The sequence below is a fragment of the Salvia hispanica genome, chromosome 2, assembly GCF_029641045.1.
Source record: "Salvia hispanica isolate PSC_SH4W2 chromosome 2, Shi_PSC_v1, whole genome shotgun sequence".
NCBI classification, from domain to species: domain Eukaryota; kingdom Viridiplantae; phylum Streptophyta; class Magnoliopsida; order Lamiales; family Lamiaceae; genus Salvia; species Salvia hispanica.
Genome location: NC_142693.1, coordinates 12,590,847 through 12,606,854, shown reverse-complemented (window position 1 = coordinate 12,606,854; position 16,008 = coordinate 12,590,847). Strand labels below are relative to the sequence as shown.

Genomic DNA, 16,008 nt, shown 5'->3' with positions numbered 1-16,008 from the left:
GGAAATAATTAAAAGTATTCTTGACGTCATTGAATATGACTTGAAAGTGCTTACTTTTAATTGTTGTGAGATTTCCAAAGAGAATGGGATTTACTAATAAATACTTCCTCCATTTCGATCAGTGACGGATCCATAAATTTTCATTCGGAGATGCAATAAATGAAAGAGGGAACATCTTTTTTGGTCCACGAACTTTGCCAAAGTATCATTTTAAGTCCGTGAACTTTGAAAATATTTGAGGTCCACCAACTATGGATTAATATCATTTGAAGTACTTTTTTTACTATTTCCAAGTTTTTCTGGACGAAAATACCTTCAATAGTCAATACCTTAAAGGGTATATATTTTTAATAAACTTATCATATACTCATATTTTTTATAAATATCTTTACAATATATTTTTTAGGAATTTTCTAAATATAATTTGACCTTCAATATTGTTACTTAATTTTGTGACATGCAAGTAAAATTGCTTCTTCAATTTTTTTATATTAAAGAATTTTAAAATTGAATAAAGAACTTTTCTTTAATAATAAAAAATTGAATAAGAATCTTTTCTTGCATGTCACAAAATTAAGTGATAATATTGAATGTTAAATTATATCTAGAAAATTCATCAAAAATATATAGTAAAGATATTTATAAAAAATATGAGTATATGATAAGTTTATTAAAAATATATACCCTTAAAGATATTGAGGGTATTTTCGTCCAAAAAAACTTGAAAATAGTAAAAAAGTACTTCAAATGATATTAACCCATAGTTGATGGACCTCAAATGATATTTTCAAAGTTCACGGACCTAAAATGAATAAAAATATACTACTAATAATAATATGTATCATGTGATTAATAAATTATTAAAAAATTAATTAATACGAATAATTTATTATGAAAAAGTATTGTAAAATGAAATTTTAGAAACTAAAAGCTAAATTTGGCCATCCTAATCTAGATATTTCAAACATGCCTACTTATCAGCCCACTAATTATCAGCCCAATAGCAGATTTACAACCATAAACAAATATACTTATTCGCTCCATAGTAAATGAGACGCTTCTTTTGGACACGGAATTTTGGGTAGTAGTATTATTTAGTGGTTAAATGGGCTAGTGGTGTTTGAGGAGACACCGAATGAGACGATGAATTTTTTACTGAATGACCGATTGGGAATAACCCATGGTTGTATGTGCCCAATGTAGGAGTGGTGTTTGAACTTTAATTAGGGCGATGCCCTCTTCTTGTTAAAAAAAAGAGAATAATGTAAGAATAAAAAAATGTAGATATAAAAAGTATAGTTATACATCTTGCGTTATTGAAAAATATGAACTATTTTCTTATTAGTGCGTCCATAAAAAGTATGAATTTTCTAATTTTGGAATAGTTAAACAATGCATTATACACATCATTTTATTTACAAATTTTATCATTACACTACACTACTAATGATGTGGATCTCGTTCTCCACTAATACTACTTACATTATCATTTATCTCTCTCTATACTTTACCAATTATGCATTAAAAACCTTTGATAAACCAAATGTTATATTTTGTCAGAGACGGTGGGAGGTTTTTTTTTGGTCAATGAAGGAAATGCATCAATTTAGTTGGAACGACTCAAAGAGAAATATATCTCACTTACCGTGAGACGAAAGGAGGATTAAATAAAAACCTAAATAGCGTCACTTGTTCATTATTTCATCTTCTTCATTATACGAAAATACAACAAACAAAAAGGATATAATTGAAATTTTAAGAAACTGAGAAGGTGAATTTGCGATTGCTAATATGCTACCACATTTTTTGGGTAGTTACTATTCAAAAATGCAAAATAAGGTCAATTTAGGGTGCATTTTGGTTTGTGGTTGAAGGTGTTTTCAACTACAAAAATGAGATTTTCAGTATGGTTGGAGAATGGAGATGGCCTTAAGAAGCACATCTCACGAGCTTGTATAATGAGTTGATATCAAGTTTACAATTTATCTTGATTATTTTACGTCTCAATTAATCTATAATTTTGATTTTGTAATAATCGAATTGAACATTAATCACGTACTACTTTATTCTTTCACTTAACACACAAAATAAAGTTGCATGAAATATCGAAAGGGTTCATCTTTCTTGGGACGAAGGGAGTAATTAATATTCCCCCCATCCCATAGAAATAGACCATATTTCCTTTTTTGTCCATCTCATACAAATAGTCCATATCCATTTATGGTAACCTTTTTCTCATTCTCTTTTACTTTATCATTTACGGACCCCACCATTCACTACACAGTTTCAACTATTTTTTCTCATTCTCTCTTATTTTACCATTTATACCGAGGGATTAATAAGATTCCAATAAATTCTGCACTTGAATTTAACAATCAACAACAACACATTTATGATCAATTTAGAGCCCATTCGGATTGGCAAGCTTTTCCTGTATGGTGATAAATTCTAATTGGAATGTTAGGTGATCTGAATTTGTAACTGTCACTCTAAGATTAATCATGAGTAATATGCCTAAACTTGTTAAACCTACCTACATAAAATCAATGATTTTCCATAGGCCATGATTCACAGGGTGGTCACTACTTGCCTATTTCAAGTCAACATGTACCCTGAATTATGCACATTTAATTTGCCTCTATACTACTTATTGCCTTATTCACTCAATCAATCACCAGTCAAAACTCCCCTCGACACTAGTACAATTGCACAAAAGTCATCTGCATCATTAAATGAAGCATTTAGCTATTTCCCCTACCACTCCAATTAATTTCTCACATTTTCATATCCTCAGAGTGTACAACTAGTTAATGCAAGTGTCATGTACTCATTCAGTCCCATTAAAATTCAAATATTTTCCCTTTTATCAGTTCCATTAAAAAATGGAACGTTTTTAAAAGTAGAAATAATATTCTCTATTTTTTTTTCTCTCTTATTTTACTTTCCCTTCTCACAAAACAACATTATATAAAATCTCTTGCCAAAAAATAAATGTTGCATATTTAATAAGACGGAGGGAGTATATTGTTGCCCACTGAAGCAGCGCATTTAATTCTGAAGGGGCAGAGTTGCGAGACTTAATGCAAGTTCTTCTTCGTTAATAGGACTAAAAGAGACTTTTTTCTTTCATTAATACTCCCTCCGCCCCACAGTAGATTGCATACTTGGGGAATGACACGGTATTTTAGAAGATATTATTTTGTATGCTAGATGAAGAAAGAAAATAGTATAGTATATTTATATTAATGTGAGATGGAGCTTTTTTTATAAAAGGAAATGTGACATTTTTTGTAAGACAAACTAAAAAAAGAAAGTGTGATATATACTATGGGACAGGAGGAGTACTGTGTTGATAATAGGTCTAAAAAAACTTTTTTTTCTTTCATTAATATATTCAGGCAGAAAATGCATATATTACGAATGTGGATAATATTATTCATTTGACAAATAGTGGAGTATAAGAAATTTTTTATTTTTAAAATTTGTATTTAGTGCGGAGTGAATTATATGGATAGACCCTGAATATTGCATGTTGGATTTTGATATATTTATTTTTGAAATACTCTAACATATTTAAGCTTTTTTTAGACTTAAATGTCCTTCACCCTATGAGGGTATTTTTCAGTTCGAAATAAATGACATATCATGTATCCAAAGATCTTATAAATTTTATCACTTTGATAAGGTACGAGTTTTAATAGGTATAACAGAAAGTGAGTTGAAAAAATTAGTGGAATATGGATCCTATTTTTATATATTAGTTTTATAATAAAATGTAACTTCTCTACATTATTTTCTCTCTTATTTTATTATTTTTCCACTTTAACTATTTATTATGACTTTTATAAATCGAGTGCAGAAAAGTCAATGAGACTGTTAAAGTGAGACGGATGAAGTAATAAATAGTTAAAGTTGAGATAGAGTAAAGTTGGAGAGAGAATAATGTAGATAATAGTTTTATACTCCCTCCATTCCATAGTAATGGAGACGTTTCTTTTCGGCACGGAGATTAAGAAAAATTGTGTTATGTGAATCAAGTAGATGGAGAATAAAATGGAGAATGAAAAAGATAAAGAGATGAAGAGAGAAAAAAGTAAGAGAGAGTAAAGTAGGTGTGGAAAAATGTGTTGACATTTACTAAAAAGAGAAATGACTCTATTACTATGGAACGTACCAAAATGGCAAAATGACTCTATTAATATGGAACGAAGGGAGTATATATTATTCTTTCTCTTACTTTACTATTTCTACAGTTTACCTATTTATTACTCTTACCGTCCCAAGATAAAACATTTCTTTTGGGCACGAGATTTAAAGAATTGATATTTAAAGAGTTAAAGTAGAGAGATGAGAGCATGATAGAAAGAAAAGTAGAGAAGTAAAGAGAGAAATAAAACAGGTGGAGAATAAAGTAAGATAGATGATTTTTTGCTAAAAAGATAAATGGCTTACTTATAGTGGGATATCTCAAAAATGAATATTACTCGTTTATCTTGGGACGGATGGAGTATCATTTTTTCAAAACGAGTGCAGAAAATAAAATGACTCGACTATCGTAGAACGAATTGGCGTATCAAAATAGGTACTCCCTTCGACCCACCATGACTGATTGGTTTTCCTTTTTTGGATGTCCACTATAAGTAATTGATTTCTATTTTTGGCTAAAAACAAAACATCTCATCTCACTTACTTTACGCTCTCTAATACCTTCCTCCGTCCCCAAAGAATTTGTACTTTGGGTTCTGCATAAGTTTTAATGTAAAATTAGTAAAGTAAGAGAGAAGTAGAGAGAAAAAGTAATTAAAATATTGTTAGTGGAGAATGAGTCTCACCTCATTAGAGAGAATATATTCTTGTGGGACGGATTAAAAATGAAAGAATACATATTCTAACGGGGTGGAGGGAGTACTATATTGTCTCTTTATCAATCTTACTTTATCATCTCTTTAAATTTTTCTTTACTTAATTCAATAAATATATTTTTTTTAAAATTCCAGTTAAAAAAGAAATTAATCACATATAATGGGATGGAAGGAGTATATTCAGAATAAATTGAAATAAATCTCGTATTGTATTTTTTTTTTGTATGTATATATTTTGAGGTTGTTTATTTTTCTGTGACATTCGATCTTATGATTTTACAATGAAATATTGAATTCATCAATCTTCAAATATTCTTACAAAATACTCCATTTGTCATATTAAAAATTAAACGTTTTTTTTAACTATCCCGTAGAAAATGAAATATTTCCTAAAATGGAAATATCATCTAAAAACTCTTTTTATCTCTCTTACTTTATCCTCTCTTGATTACTACAAAACAATACTCCCTCCATTTCATAGTAATAGAAGCGTTTCTTTTTCTCATGGATATTAAGAAAAATTGTGTTAGGTGAGTTAAGTATAAAGAGAATAAAGTGGAAAATAAAAAAAGGTAGAGAAATGAAGAGAGAAAAAAGTAAGAGAGAGTAAAATAGGTGTGGAAAAATGTATTGACTTTTATTAAAAAAGGAAATGATAATATTACTATGAAACGTACCAAAATGGCATAATGACTCTATTATTATGGAACGAAGTGAGTACTAGATAAAATCCTTTGCCGAAAAGCAAACGTTCCATATTTAATGGACCGAGTGTGGTATAATGTATGACTCCTATAACACTTATCCCATATTGGAAGAATGTATAAATAAAATCTTTAATTCAAATAGTTGTACTATAAAAAACATCTTTTCAACATTTGACCCAAGGCTAAGAGCATCCACACTGGCAATAGGTCAGCCATAGGCCAGCCACTCTCTCTCCATGCCACGTCAGCAGCACTAAAAATCCACCTGCCACATCAGATTTAGGCCAGCCGCAATAAAAATAATTCAAAAAATACTACATTTAAGGAATTAAAATTACGATTAAATTACGGAATTAAATTTACGAGACATATACGGGAAAATTCATTAATTGCATTAAAAAAAGGTACATAGATGGAAAAAAAAATTACATAATAAAAAAAAAACTATCGCCGTGCAGTCCTCTATGCCCACAACTCTTCAATTATATCCTTTTGGAGTTGAATATGAGCATCCACTTGGTGCATGTCGGCATATTCCTTGAGGCGGCCGACTTCATCGAGAGGTACCCCACGTCGTACGCTAGGTGTGGCCGTTCCGTGGCTTGGACCGGCTTCATCGTCATTGGCCCAACTAGTCAGTTATACGCCTTCGTCTTCGACGATCATGTTGTGCATGATAATGCGGGCTTACATTATTTGGGAAACGCATTGGACATCCCACAAACGCGTTGGACCCTTAATTGCCGCCCATCGAGACTGGAGCACACCAAATGCGCGTTCCACGTCCTTGCGCGCCGACTCCTGTCGTTCCGCAAAGTAGGCCTTCTTGTCATCCGCCGCGTGCCTGATCGTCTTCACAAAGACGAGCCACCTAGGGTATATCTCATCCGCCAAGTAGTAGCCCATATCATGCCGGTTGCCGCTGGCCACAAATGAGACGGCTGGACCGATGCCCTGACACTTCTCGTTGAAGAGGGGCGACGAGTTCAGGACGTTGAGGTCGTTGTTCGACCCGGCTACCCCAAAATACGCATGCCAGATCCACAGCCGGTAATCAGCTACGGCCTCGAGGATTATCGTGGGATTCTTTCCCTTGTAGCCGATCGTGTAGGCCCCCTTCTCGGACAGTTCTTCCACTCCCAATGCATACAATCTATGCTGCCTAACATCCCGGGGAACCCATGCTGCTCCCCGTGCATCTGCATCAAATTCTGACAATCTTGGGGAGTAGGGCTTCGAAGGTACTGCTCACCGAAAATGTTTATCACGCCCTGACAGAAAAACTTCAGACATTCCAGAGCAGTCGTCTCACCGATGTGGAGGTACTCATCCCACATGTCTGCCGCGCCTCCGTAGGCCAACTGTCTGATTGCCGCCGTGCACTTTTGGATAGGGGTGTGGCCGGGTCTGTCAGCCGCATCGTGCCTAAAGCAGAAATAAAGATATCGACGCTCCCTGTGCATTCTAAAACGCCGCCTGAACATGTTTGCGGGAAACCGCGGGTTCTCTGAAAAGTAGTCGTCATATAGCCGCTGATGTGCAGCTACGTGATCCCGATCAATCACTGCTCGGCGGTGGACAACCGGTGGAGGGCGAGGTATCGCCTGCTGTTCCACCATTCGCATGTACCGCTCCATCTCGCTGTTCATGTAGGCCTCCATAGCCTCGTTCATCTGCCGTTCGTACTACTCAGCATCCCCACCACTACCACCCGCGTTACTCATCGCTCTATGATGCTCTTGTACAGAAATTTAGAGAAAAAGAAAACTCGTTAAAACAAGTGGTGCAAATGAAAATGAAATTAAAATCGCGTTTATATAGGTTTTCAAAAAATTTAAAAAAAAAACGAAAAAGGGTGCTGGCTGATCGCTGGCCGATCGGCACGCCACAATGGCGGCCAGCGCCAGCCAATCGGCTAGCCCACGCCGATTTCGAGCTGACCGCTTGCAATGGTTCGACTAGCCGACCGATTAGCGACGCGAATCGGCTAGCCGACACTGTGAATGCTCTAACATTGATATCTCTAAAACTTCAAAATTTTACTTAGGAGTTAGGACCCCAAGACATCTCACTTTCCATGCAATATTACATTTTTTATCAAAATAATACTCCCTCCATCAAAGTATTGTTTACCTCATTCAAATAAGAAAACTTAGAAAAAATAAAAGTGTTTAATTTGATGAGATAGATCAAATCGCCAATAATAGTCTATCTTTTTTTATAGAAGAATGAAGGAGTATTTCTTACTTCAATTTGTGGTAGCCTAGTAGTGTGTTTAGTTGTTTTCAACCCTCATCCCCACACTACCACCACCTTCGCTGAGTAATTTGTTTTCTTCTCCACTTTCAAAATTATAGACACCTATACCCCAACCCTCTACTTTCTCTCACATCACCTTTCAAATTTCTCTCTCTATCCATTGCCCTCTCCCAAATCCAAGAATCAATTTTTCCTTCCAATTTCCTCAAAAAATGCAACCATGTCCATGAATTTTCCCTTAATCCTCCTTTCCCTCTTCCTCCTCGCATCAATTTCCCATTCCTCCAACACTCTCACGGTACATTTACACATATTCATATCCAAGATTAGATTTTTTTAAACAATTAATTTACCAATTTTAATTTTCCGGCGCAGGATTCGGTGGCGGCGGAGAAGACGCGGCTTGGCTCAACGCCGCCGAGCTGCCACAACAAATGCAACCAGTGCCACCCTTGCATGGCGGTGCAGGTGCCGACGCTGCCGAGCCACAGCCGCGTGGGGCCCGCCGATTACTCCTCCGCCGGAAACAGGTACTCCAATTACAAGCCGCTCGGCTGGAAATGCAGATGCGGCGGCCATTTTTACAACCCTTAATTACAAAAAAAAAAAAAAAAAAAAAAAGTCATACACTGAATTTTCTAGTGCTTTTCAATTTTAATTAACAATCAGAGTAGAATTTTTTTTTTTAATATTTTTTGGGTAGGTGATGTTAGCGGTGACAAGACATATAATTAATGTAAGATGTTTTTTTTTTTAATTATGTAAGCATTTAATTTATTTAGTGTGTAGGTGTCGGAGGCTATGCTGTTTTTGTACAGTGACTTATTACGTACTGATCACTTCTGAGTTTTCTGATACTGGTTTTGGTTGTTTTGCTTTCAATTTTGTGGTAATAAAAGAAGATTTTTGCAGTGATTTGGAGAAGATTATTGATTTTGCTTTTGCAATGGATTCGTGCTATGATGATTTATTGTCCTTATTGTCATATCATTTGGGGATTTTTATGCCCTACCTTCTGTCCTATGTGATTGTCGATCTTAGATATTGGTATCAATTTTTTTGTAATTACCATTACACCCCTCGGAAATCAACAGGTGGGTAAACAGTAAAATTTGATAAATTACCGTAAGCATGTCCGCGGTAATTAATGCTTTTCGCGTATTTTACCGACGACGTTAGCCCGCGGGTAATTCTAGTTGCATAATTGTTGTCGGTTCCATTTTTGGTTTTTTGATAGATATGGGAATCATGTTATCAACTAAATTACCAAATCAATAATTAATAAACAGTAGCTAACAAAATAAAATTTAGTATGATGGATAAAGTTAAAATGTATCGACTAATATACTTAATTAAAGTACAAAGTGAAAAAGAAATACTACGTATTGTATCATACAGCGGCGGATCCAGGATTTGGAAACGGAGGAGGCGGAATATAACAGGATTTGGAAACGGAGGGGGCGGAATATATAGTATTAGCTTGATTTAGTGCGTGCGTGACTATTTTTTTTAATGTTCGGGGCGACATCGGAGGGAAACGGAGGAGGCAGATATGATAATTTTATGTCGGGGCGAACCACCCCCACACACAAAGATCCGCCACTGGTATCATACTCTCTTTGACTAAGAAATAATGTCTAAATTGATATTTTAGGACGTCCACGCTTCTAATTTTTTCCATCTTAAGTATTGGATGACAAATATAAAAATGAGGCCTACTATCCACTATCTTTTCTATTACTTTCCTTCATAGTATTATTTTTTATAACACGTGTGAAATCAAAATGAGACTATAAATCGACGGAAGGGTGAAGTATTTTGTCGCAGTTAGTTTGTGAAACATATCAAATCCATACGGGAATCATCATGGTTCAGACTTGACTGATGGAAATGTTAGGATATCATATGCTTGCTTTATAATCTATTGCTTCACCACTAGATCATTTTCCATTCATTCTTTGCTCTCAACTTAGTTGTATCTTTCTCTTCCCTTAAACATTAAACATTTGTTGAAGATATTATCAAACACATCCAAATTATCCCAATTAACAACTCTTTTTAGCGGAGGAGATCTCAAAATAGATTTCTTTTCCTCCAATTTCGTCTAAAGTGCATATAGTCTAAATTTGTAATCTCCAAATCAGTTAATTACTTGCTTTTCATGATGCATAAGTATTGTCTTTTAGCACGATAATGGAAATTGGAAAACCAACAGTAAAGTCTGGAGTTAGTATAACAAAATGGTACTCTAGTTGTTCCATAAAACTATGCACTCATGGTTAAACACATATTTTAATGTATAGTTGGTAAAATAAAAGAGATGGAAAGAAAAAGTGATTGGAGTATTGTTATTGGAGAATAAGTCTCACCTCATAAGAAAGAAAATATTTTAAAAATTAGAGAATTCATACTTTTGTGGAACGGACTAAAAATTAAAAATTATTACTATATTTTTTTTGAGACAAAGAGAATAATAATTATCTCACATAATAATAATTAAGTAAATTAAATAATTACTGTTCTCATTTCAAGATGTCACTACAACATTAAAATTTTATTTTTGGACAAAATAACTAACTCATGGGTGACATCTTAATATTATAATCAAATATAGAAGGTTAATTTCCTAAAAAGTCATTAAACTATGGTACTTTATCAAATTAGTTACTCCATACTAAATTTTACTTCCTCTGTCCCATTAAAAATGAAACATTTTCCTTTTTGAATAGTCTCATTAAAAATAAAACGTTTCCTAAAATAGAAACAATGTCATCTCTATTTTTTTATCTCACTTACTTTATTCTCTCTTCATTAACCCACAAAACAACATTGCATAAAATCTTATTGAAATCCAAATTATTTCAAAACGAATACATATTTCTGTTTTGTATCATTCAGATTTTCAATTCAAATATCTACTTTTTATTCTATACAACGAAAAGAATACCATAAAAACTTTCTTACGTATTTAAATGTCTATTTTTTTTATTCTTTATGGCGACAAAATACCATTAAAGCTTTCTTACGTAAAAGAACATTCAACAAATGTTACATATTTCTACTCAAGCTAGGCAAATATGAAAATAACTTCCCGGTCGATTTCTTCCTCTGTTTTCGATTTTTCTTTCAAATAACAGGTGTTTCTTTTTCCTTGTCGATTGATGAATTTTCTAATGTTGGTATCAATCATGGTGCACTAATTATATCCAGAGGTAACACAAATTAGCAGTGCATTTGTAAACTGGGTAGTGGCTACTTTAGATTATACAAATCTCTGATATTAATGAAATACTTTTTATAATTCAATCTACCCCAGATAATTAATTCTCCACTCCTTTAGTCATGACTCATGACTCATGAGTGGCCTATCCATGTCTCGGTTTTATTTTCTTTTTTCTTTTGTGTTTCTGTTATAGGCTTGTAGCCTTAGTTCTTGTTTGCTACAGTACTATATTCCTATTTCTTGGTTCAAATTTAATCTGCCCAAATAGCAAGCTTCATTTGGGCAGATTAATTATCCGTATGCATTTCAAGGATACTATCTTATTTATTCCAATTAAACAAATCTACACATCACGGTTCACTTTGACGAATTAATGCTTATTAATTCATTTAGAAATTAGAATAATGGACAATGTAACTGGCACTCATTATTTAATTAAGAATGGGCTTCAAAATTAATCCCTCAAATATAAAGTTTGTACCTTTTTAGTCTATGGATTAGGAAAAATTACGTTACAGGGACTTGAGCATGAAAAAAAAAATCATGTTTAAAGTAGCTCAACTAACTATTTTGCTCTTGTGAAGCCACAAATGGTGTATAAATTTTTATTTTATTATTAAAAAATAATGACATCAGGTGCAACCCTATTTTTCAAGAACCAATTTTAAGTCTACACTTTAATACTCCCTCGTTCCATAATAATGGAGACATTTCTTTTCGACACGGAAATTAAGAAAAATTGTGTTAAGTAAAGGGAAAGTAAAGTGAAAAATGAAAAAGATAGTGAAATGAAGAGAGAATAAAGTAAGAGAGAGTAAAGTAAGTGTGGAAAAATGTGTTGACTTTTACTAAAAATGGAAATACACTATTAATATGGAACGTACCAAAATGGCAAATGACGTACTTATTACCCAAAACAATTAAATACGATTAATTGTTAAAAATATTTTCAATTGTTTGAGCTGTTTTATTTGTTTAAAATATTTTCAATTGTTTGAGCTGTTTTATTTTACAAACAAGTAAAACTCTCTCCGTCCCAACTAATTAAGCTGAGTCTAAACTTTTGAGCACGAAAATTATGAAATTGTGTTGAAAAGTATGAAACAAGAATAAAGTAGGACAAAAAACAGAAAGAGTAAAATATGTGATAGAATAAAGTAAGAGTGATTGAAATTTTTGCTTTTTATCAAAAAAAGAAATGATTCAACTTAATTGGGACACCCGAAAAAAATATGACTCAACTTAGTACGGACATGAAAAGTAATAAATTAAAATAAAATAGCTACAAAATTTGTGACCCAACAAAATTAAAATTTACGGCCCTTTTCAAAAAATTGTACTACTAAAGTATATACTAAGTAACCGTTTAACACAATTTAAAATCTAAAAATTTACGACTTCATTATCCTTTAAAAATCAGGGCAGATAAGGGATCACTCAATTTTCAAGGTTTCGACCATTTCCGTCGAAAATTTCTGGGTTTTTTTTAAGACACGATTGAATTTCAATAACCCGACAAATTTTGCAGAAATTAAACCCAAACCAATTCAAAATATTAAATTTGGTTCTGTAAATTTTGCGCACACTTTAGGAGGCACACAAAAAATTACACTAATAACGACGATCCTTTTACCTTATAAAAAACACTTCAATGAATCAATTAAACTATTGAAGAGTAAATCCAAGTGCAGGATTTCAATCAGTATGAACCAAACCAAAGTTTGCAACAATTGAATTATTGCAAAACAATCTTTTGAACTAATTTAGAACAAATGAACTAGACGAACAAAACGCATTAAACAAACCAAAAAGAATTCTAAAAAATTATAAGTTGCTTTCAAAATCATTCGACTACAAGTATTTATAGTCAAACAGATGTTTTCCAAAATGAGAACCAAAGTCATACGGCATGATTCCTCAAACAACACACGGCAGGATTTACAAATACTAATCATGCTTCGTGTATTAATGAAATTTACCAAGAATTCAAAATTTCAAACTAAGCTAATTATCAGTTCATTTCAATATGTATTAGTATGGAAAATATTAACATAAATTATATGTCGAATACGATTGATAATCATAAAGCAGAAGCGTATTTGGATTCCGATTCATGATATTCTTAATGAATTCTGAAGTGGGGAAATCGTCTTCTAAGTGACAACATTGAGAGTGAATAGTTAATCGTTTTTCTACACCTATTAATTAGATTCTATTGAGCTATTTATACGCTGTACTGCCTAGTACCATAACTCCAGTTTTAGAGAACAAAGCGTGAAATTTGTAACTCTAATTTCTCCCATGGTAGATATATATCTACATAATAGTTCTCCTACATTTATAAATAACTATTTAATCCTATAAGGTGGCGTTTGGTTATCTAGATAAAATAGTAGTAAGATATAATTTAGGATTAAGTTGTGAGATTATTTAGTAGGAGTGAGTTAGCTATAAATAATTATTACATGACTATCCATTTAGGATTAAGTCATGATATTCAATCTCATGAACCAATCATAAATAAATTTAATCATGAAATATAATCTAACAAATCGAACACCCCTAAATATATAATAGCATAGAAGATCAAGTAATTGAATGATACGATAAATATTAATAAATATTTAGGTACAATCTTTATATGGTTACATTACACGACATTAAAATGTTCCAACATTCATCATTTTATTAAGAAAACAACGATTGTTGCTTATCTAGTAGGCTTCCAAATAAATTGAGACTCTGTCTTTCATAGTACGACGAAAACAACAATTGTTGCTTACCTAGAAGAATTCGACATAAATTGAGACTCTTTCATTGTACTCCTATATATCACGACATTTTATGTTTTATTTTAGTATGATTTGTTAGTTTGTATATATCATATGTACGCTTGAATGGGACATATTAATTAAAATATTATAACCGAATAAATTTTGTCACCTTTAAATCATATGCCGTAAACGTCGCTCTCCATTAATAATTGTAGCTGAATATTCATATATTCCATTCGTCTCTAAACATTTGTCGCTTATTTCCTTTTTTATCCGTTTCTAAAAATTTGTCACCTTTCACTTTTAACATTTTTGGTAGTGGACCCCACATTCCACTAACTCATTCTCACTCACATTTTATTTTAAAACTAATATATAAAAGTAGGACTCACATGCCACTAATTTTTTCTACCCACTTTCTATTACATTTCTTAAAACCCGTGTCGGGTTAAATAATGACGAATTTTGAGGGACGGAAGGAGTATATATTTGTACATGGTCCTGTTAGGTTGAGATTTTTTAGCTTAATTGAGATGCATTTTCTGCCACTCTCATCTACAACATTTTCGAAATGTCAACTGCTAGTAGATTATGTTAACTCGAGGGTATTATCATCAATAGCCTGCACATCAAATGTCAACAACTTATAGTTGACATGAATTATATATGTAGTTGACATTATATGTGTGTAGTTGACATGAATTATATATGCATGGATTATAGTATTATACACATAGTTGACATTAGATGTGTTGACATGAATTATAAATGTAGTTGAAGTTGACATGAATTGTATATGTAGTTGACAAAAATTTATTAAAAAAAAAAATTAAAAATTAAAAAAATTTAAAAAATTAAAAATTGTAATAAAAATTATGTATTAAATATAATATATTGTGAAATTACCATTCTACCATTTCATAATTAATTAATTTAAAAATATTTTCCACGTGGCAAATTCTGGACCACTCATTTAATAAATATGAGTGACTTCAATTCTCAATTAGGCTAAAAAATCTCAATTGATTACAAATCCTATTTGTACATATATAAAACATATACATTCGTACCTTTGATTAAATAAAATAAGGGAAAGAGGTACGTTCATTTTAACTTATAAATTGTCTTAATAACAGTTTAACTCTATAAATTACTAATCTCTCCGTTCCATAATAGTTGAGTCATTTTGTCACTTTGATATGTTCCATAGTAGTACATTACACTCTTACTTTATTTTCTCTTCATCTTTTTAACCTTTTCATTTCCTACTATATTCTTCATTTATTTAACTCATTTTTAACACCTTTTTTTTCTTAAATGTGCATCGAAAAGTAATGTCTCCACTACCGTGAAAAGAAATGCCTCAACCACTGCAGAGTACAATTTTTAATACTAATATCCACTCATATAAAGTAATGAGGTACTCCCTCCGTCCGCCATTAAATATCACACTTTTCTTTTTTCGTCCGTTCGCCATTAAATGTCTAATTTCACTTTTACTCTATTTGGTAAGTGGACTTTACATTCCACTAACTCATTTCACTCACATTTTATTATAAAACTAATATAAAAAAGTGGGATCCACATTATATTGACTATTCTACTCATTTTTCTACACATAAAGTCAAACAATTTCTTAAAACTCGTGCCGATCAAATATGAGGTCACGACGGAGGGAGTAACAAAATGAGATATTTAACATCAGCGAACAACTTTTTGTTTTATATGTGCATAAAATTTATTGAGGAAAAATCAACATCATTTTCGTGGCATGAACTATTGAAATTGGTACTATTACTAGTCTATAATCGTTCATCTATAGTTAATTAAGTTAATTTATATATACCATTAGATCTAGAATGTCACAAGTAAAATCTGCCTGCCTGCTGATTATTTTCGAAATTATAAATTATTAATCAGACTGAAACTGACACCAAGTTTATTTTAAAAAAATGTACGATAATATAATAGTAGTATTAATTAAAGTTAAGCGTAAAACTTGCTAAATTGATTTGTGAAAAATATGATAGTTTTTTTTTTTTTGGGTAATTACCAAGGGTATTGGCGGACCCAATGACTATGTCTGGTCCAAGTATTTAAAAGTTAAGGATGGACGAGTCTCATGCCACCCGACCACGTTCCTTGAATTAATATGATATATTTTCATGTACTTATGCGTTGAT

General features: G+C 32.3%; 1 protein-coding gene across 1 annotated transcript; it reads left to right on the top strand.

Annotated features, from left to right (window-relative positions):
* Positions 1-7,893: 7,893 nt before the first annotated feature.
* Positions 7,894-8,743, top strand: LOC148931593 (EPIDERMAL PATTERNING FACTOR-like protein). Its single transcript, XM_089064499.1, has 2 exons — positions 7,894-8,126; positions 8,204-8,743. Exons 1-2 carry the CDS (start codon positions 8,049-8,051, stop codon positions 8,420-8,422), a joined length of 297 nt encoding a protein of 98 aa, XP_088920625.1. The 5' UTR covers positions 7,894-8,048; the 3' UTR covers positions 8,423-8,743.
* The last annotated feature ends 7,265 nt before the right edge of the window (positions 8,744-16,008 follow it).

What these genes read in the sequence shown, in the direction of transcription:
- LOC148931593 (XM_089064499.1), top strand. Translation starts at nt 8,049, where the DNA reads ATGTCCATGAATTTTCCCTTAATCCTCCTTTCCCTCTTCCTCCTCGCA. An exon ending in ATTCCTCCAACACTCTCACG is followed by an intron (nt 8,127 to 8,203) that starts GTACATTTACAC and finishes TTTCCGGCGCAG; the next exon opens with GATTCGGTGGCGGCGGAGAA.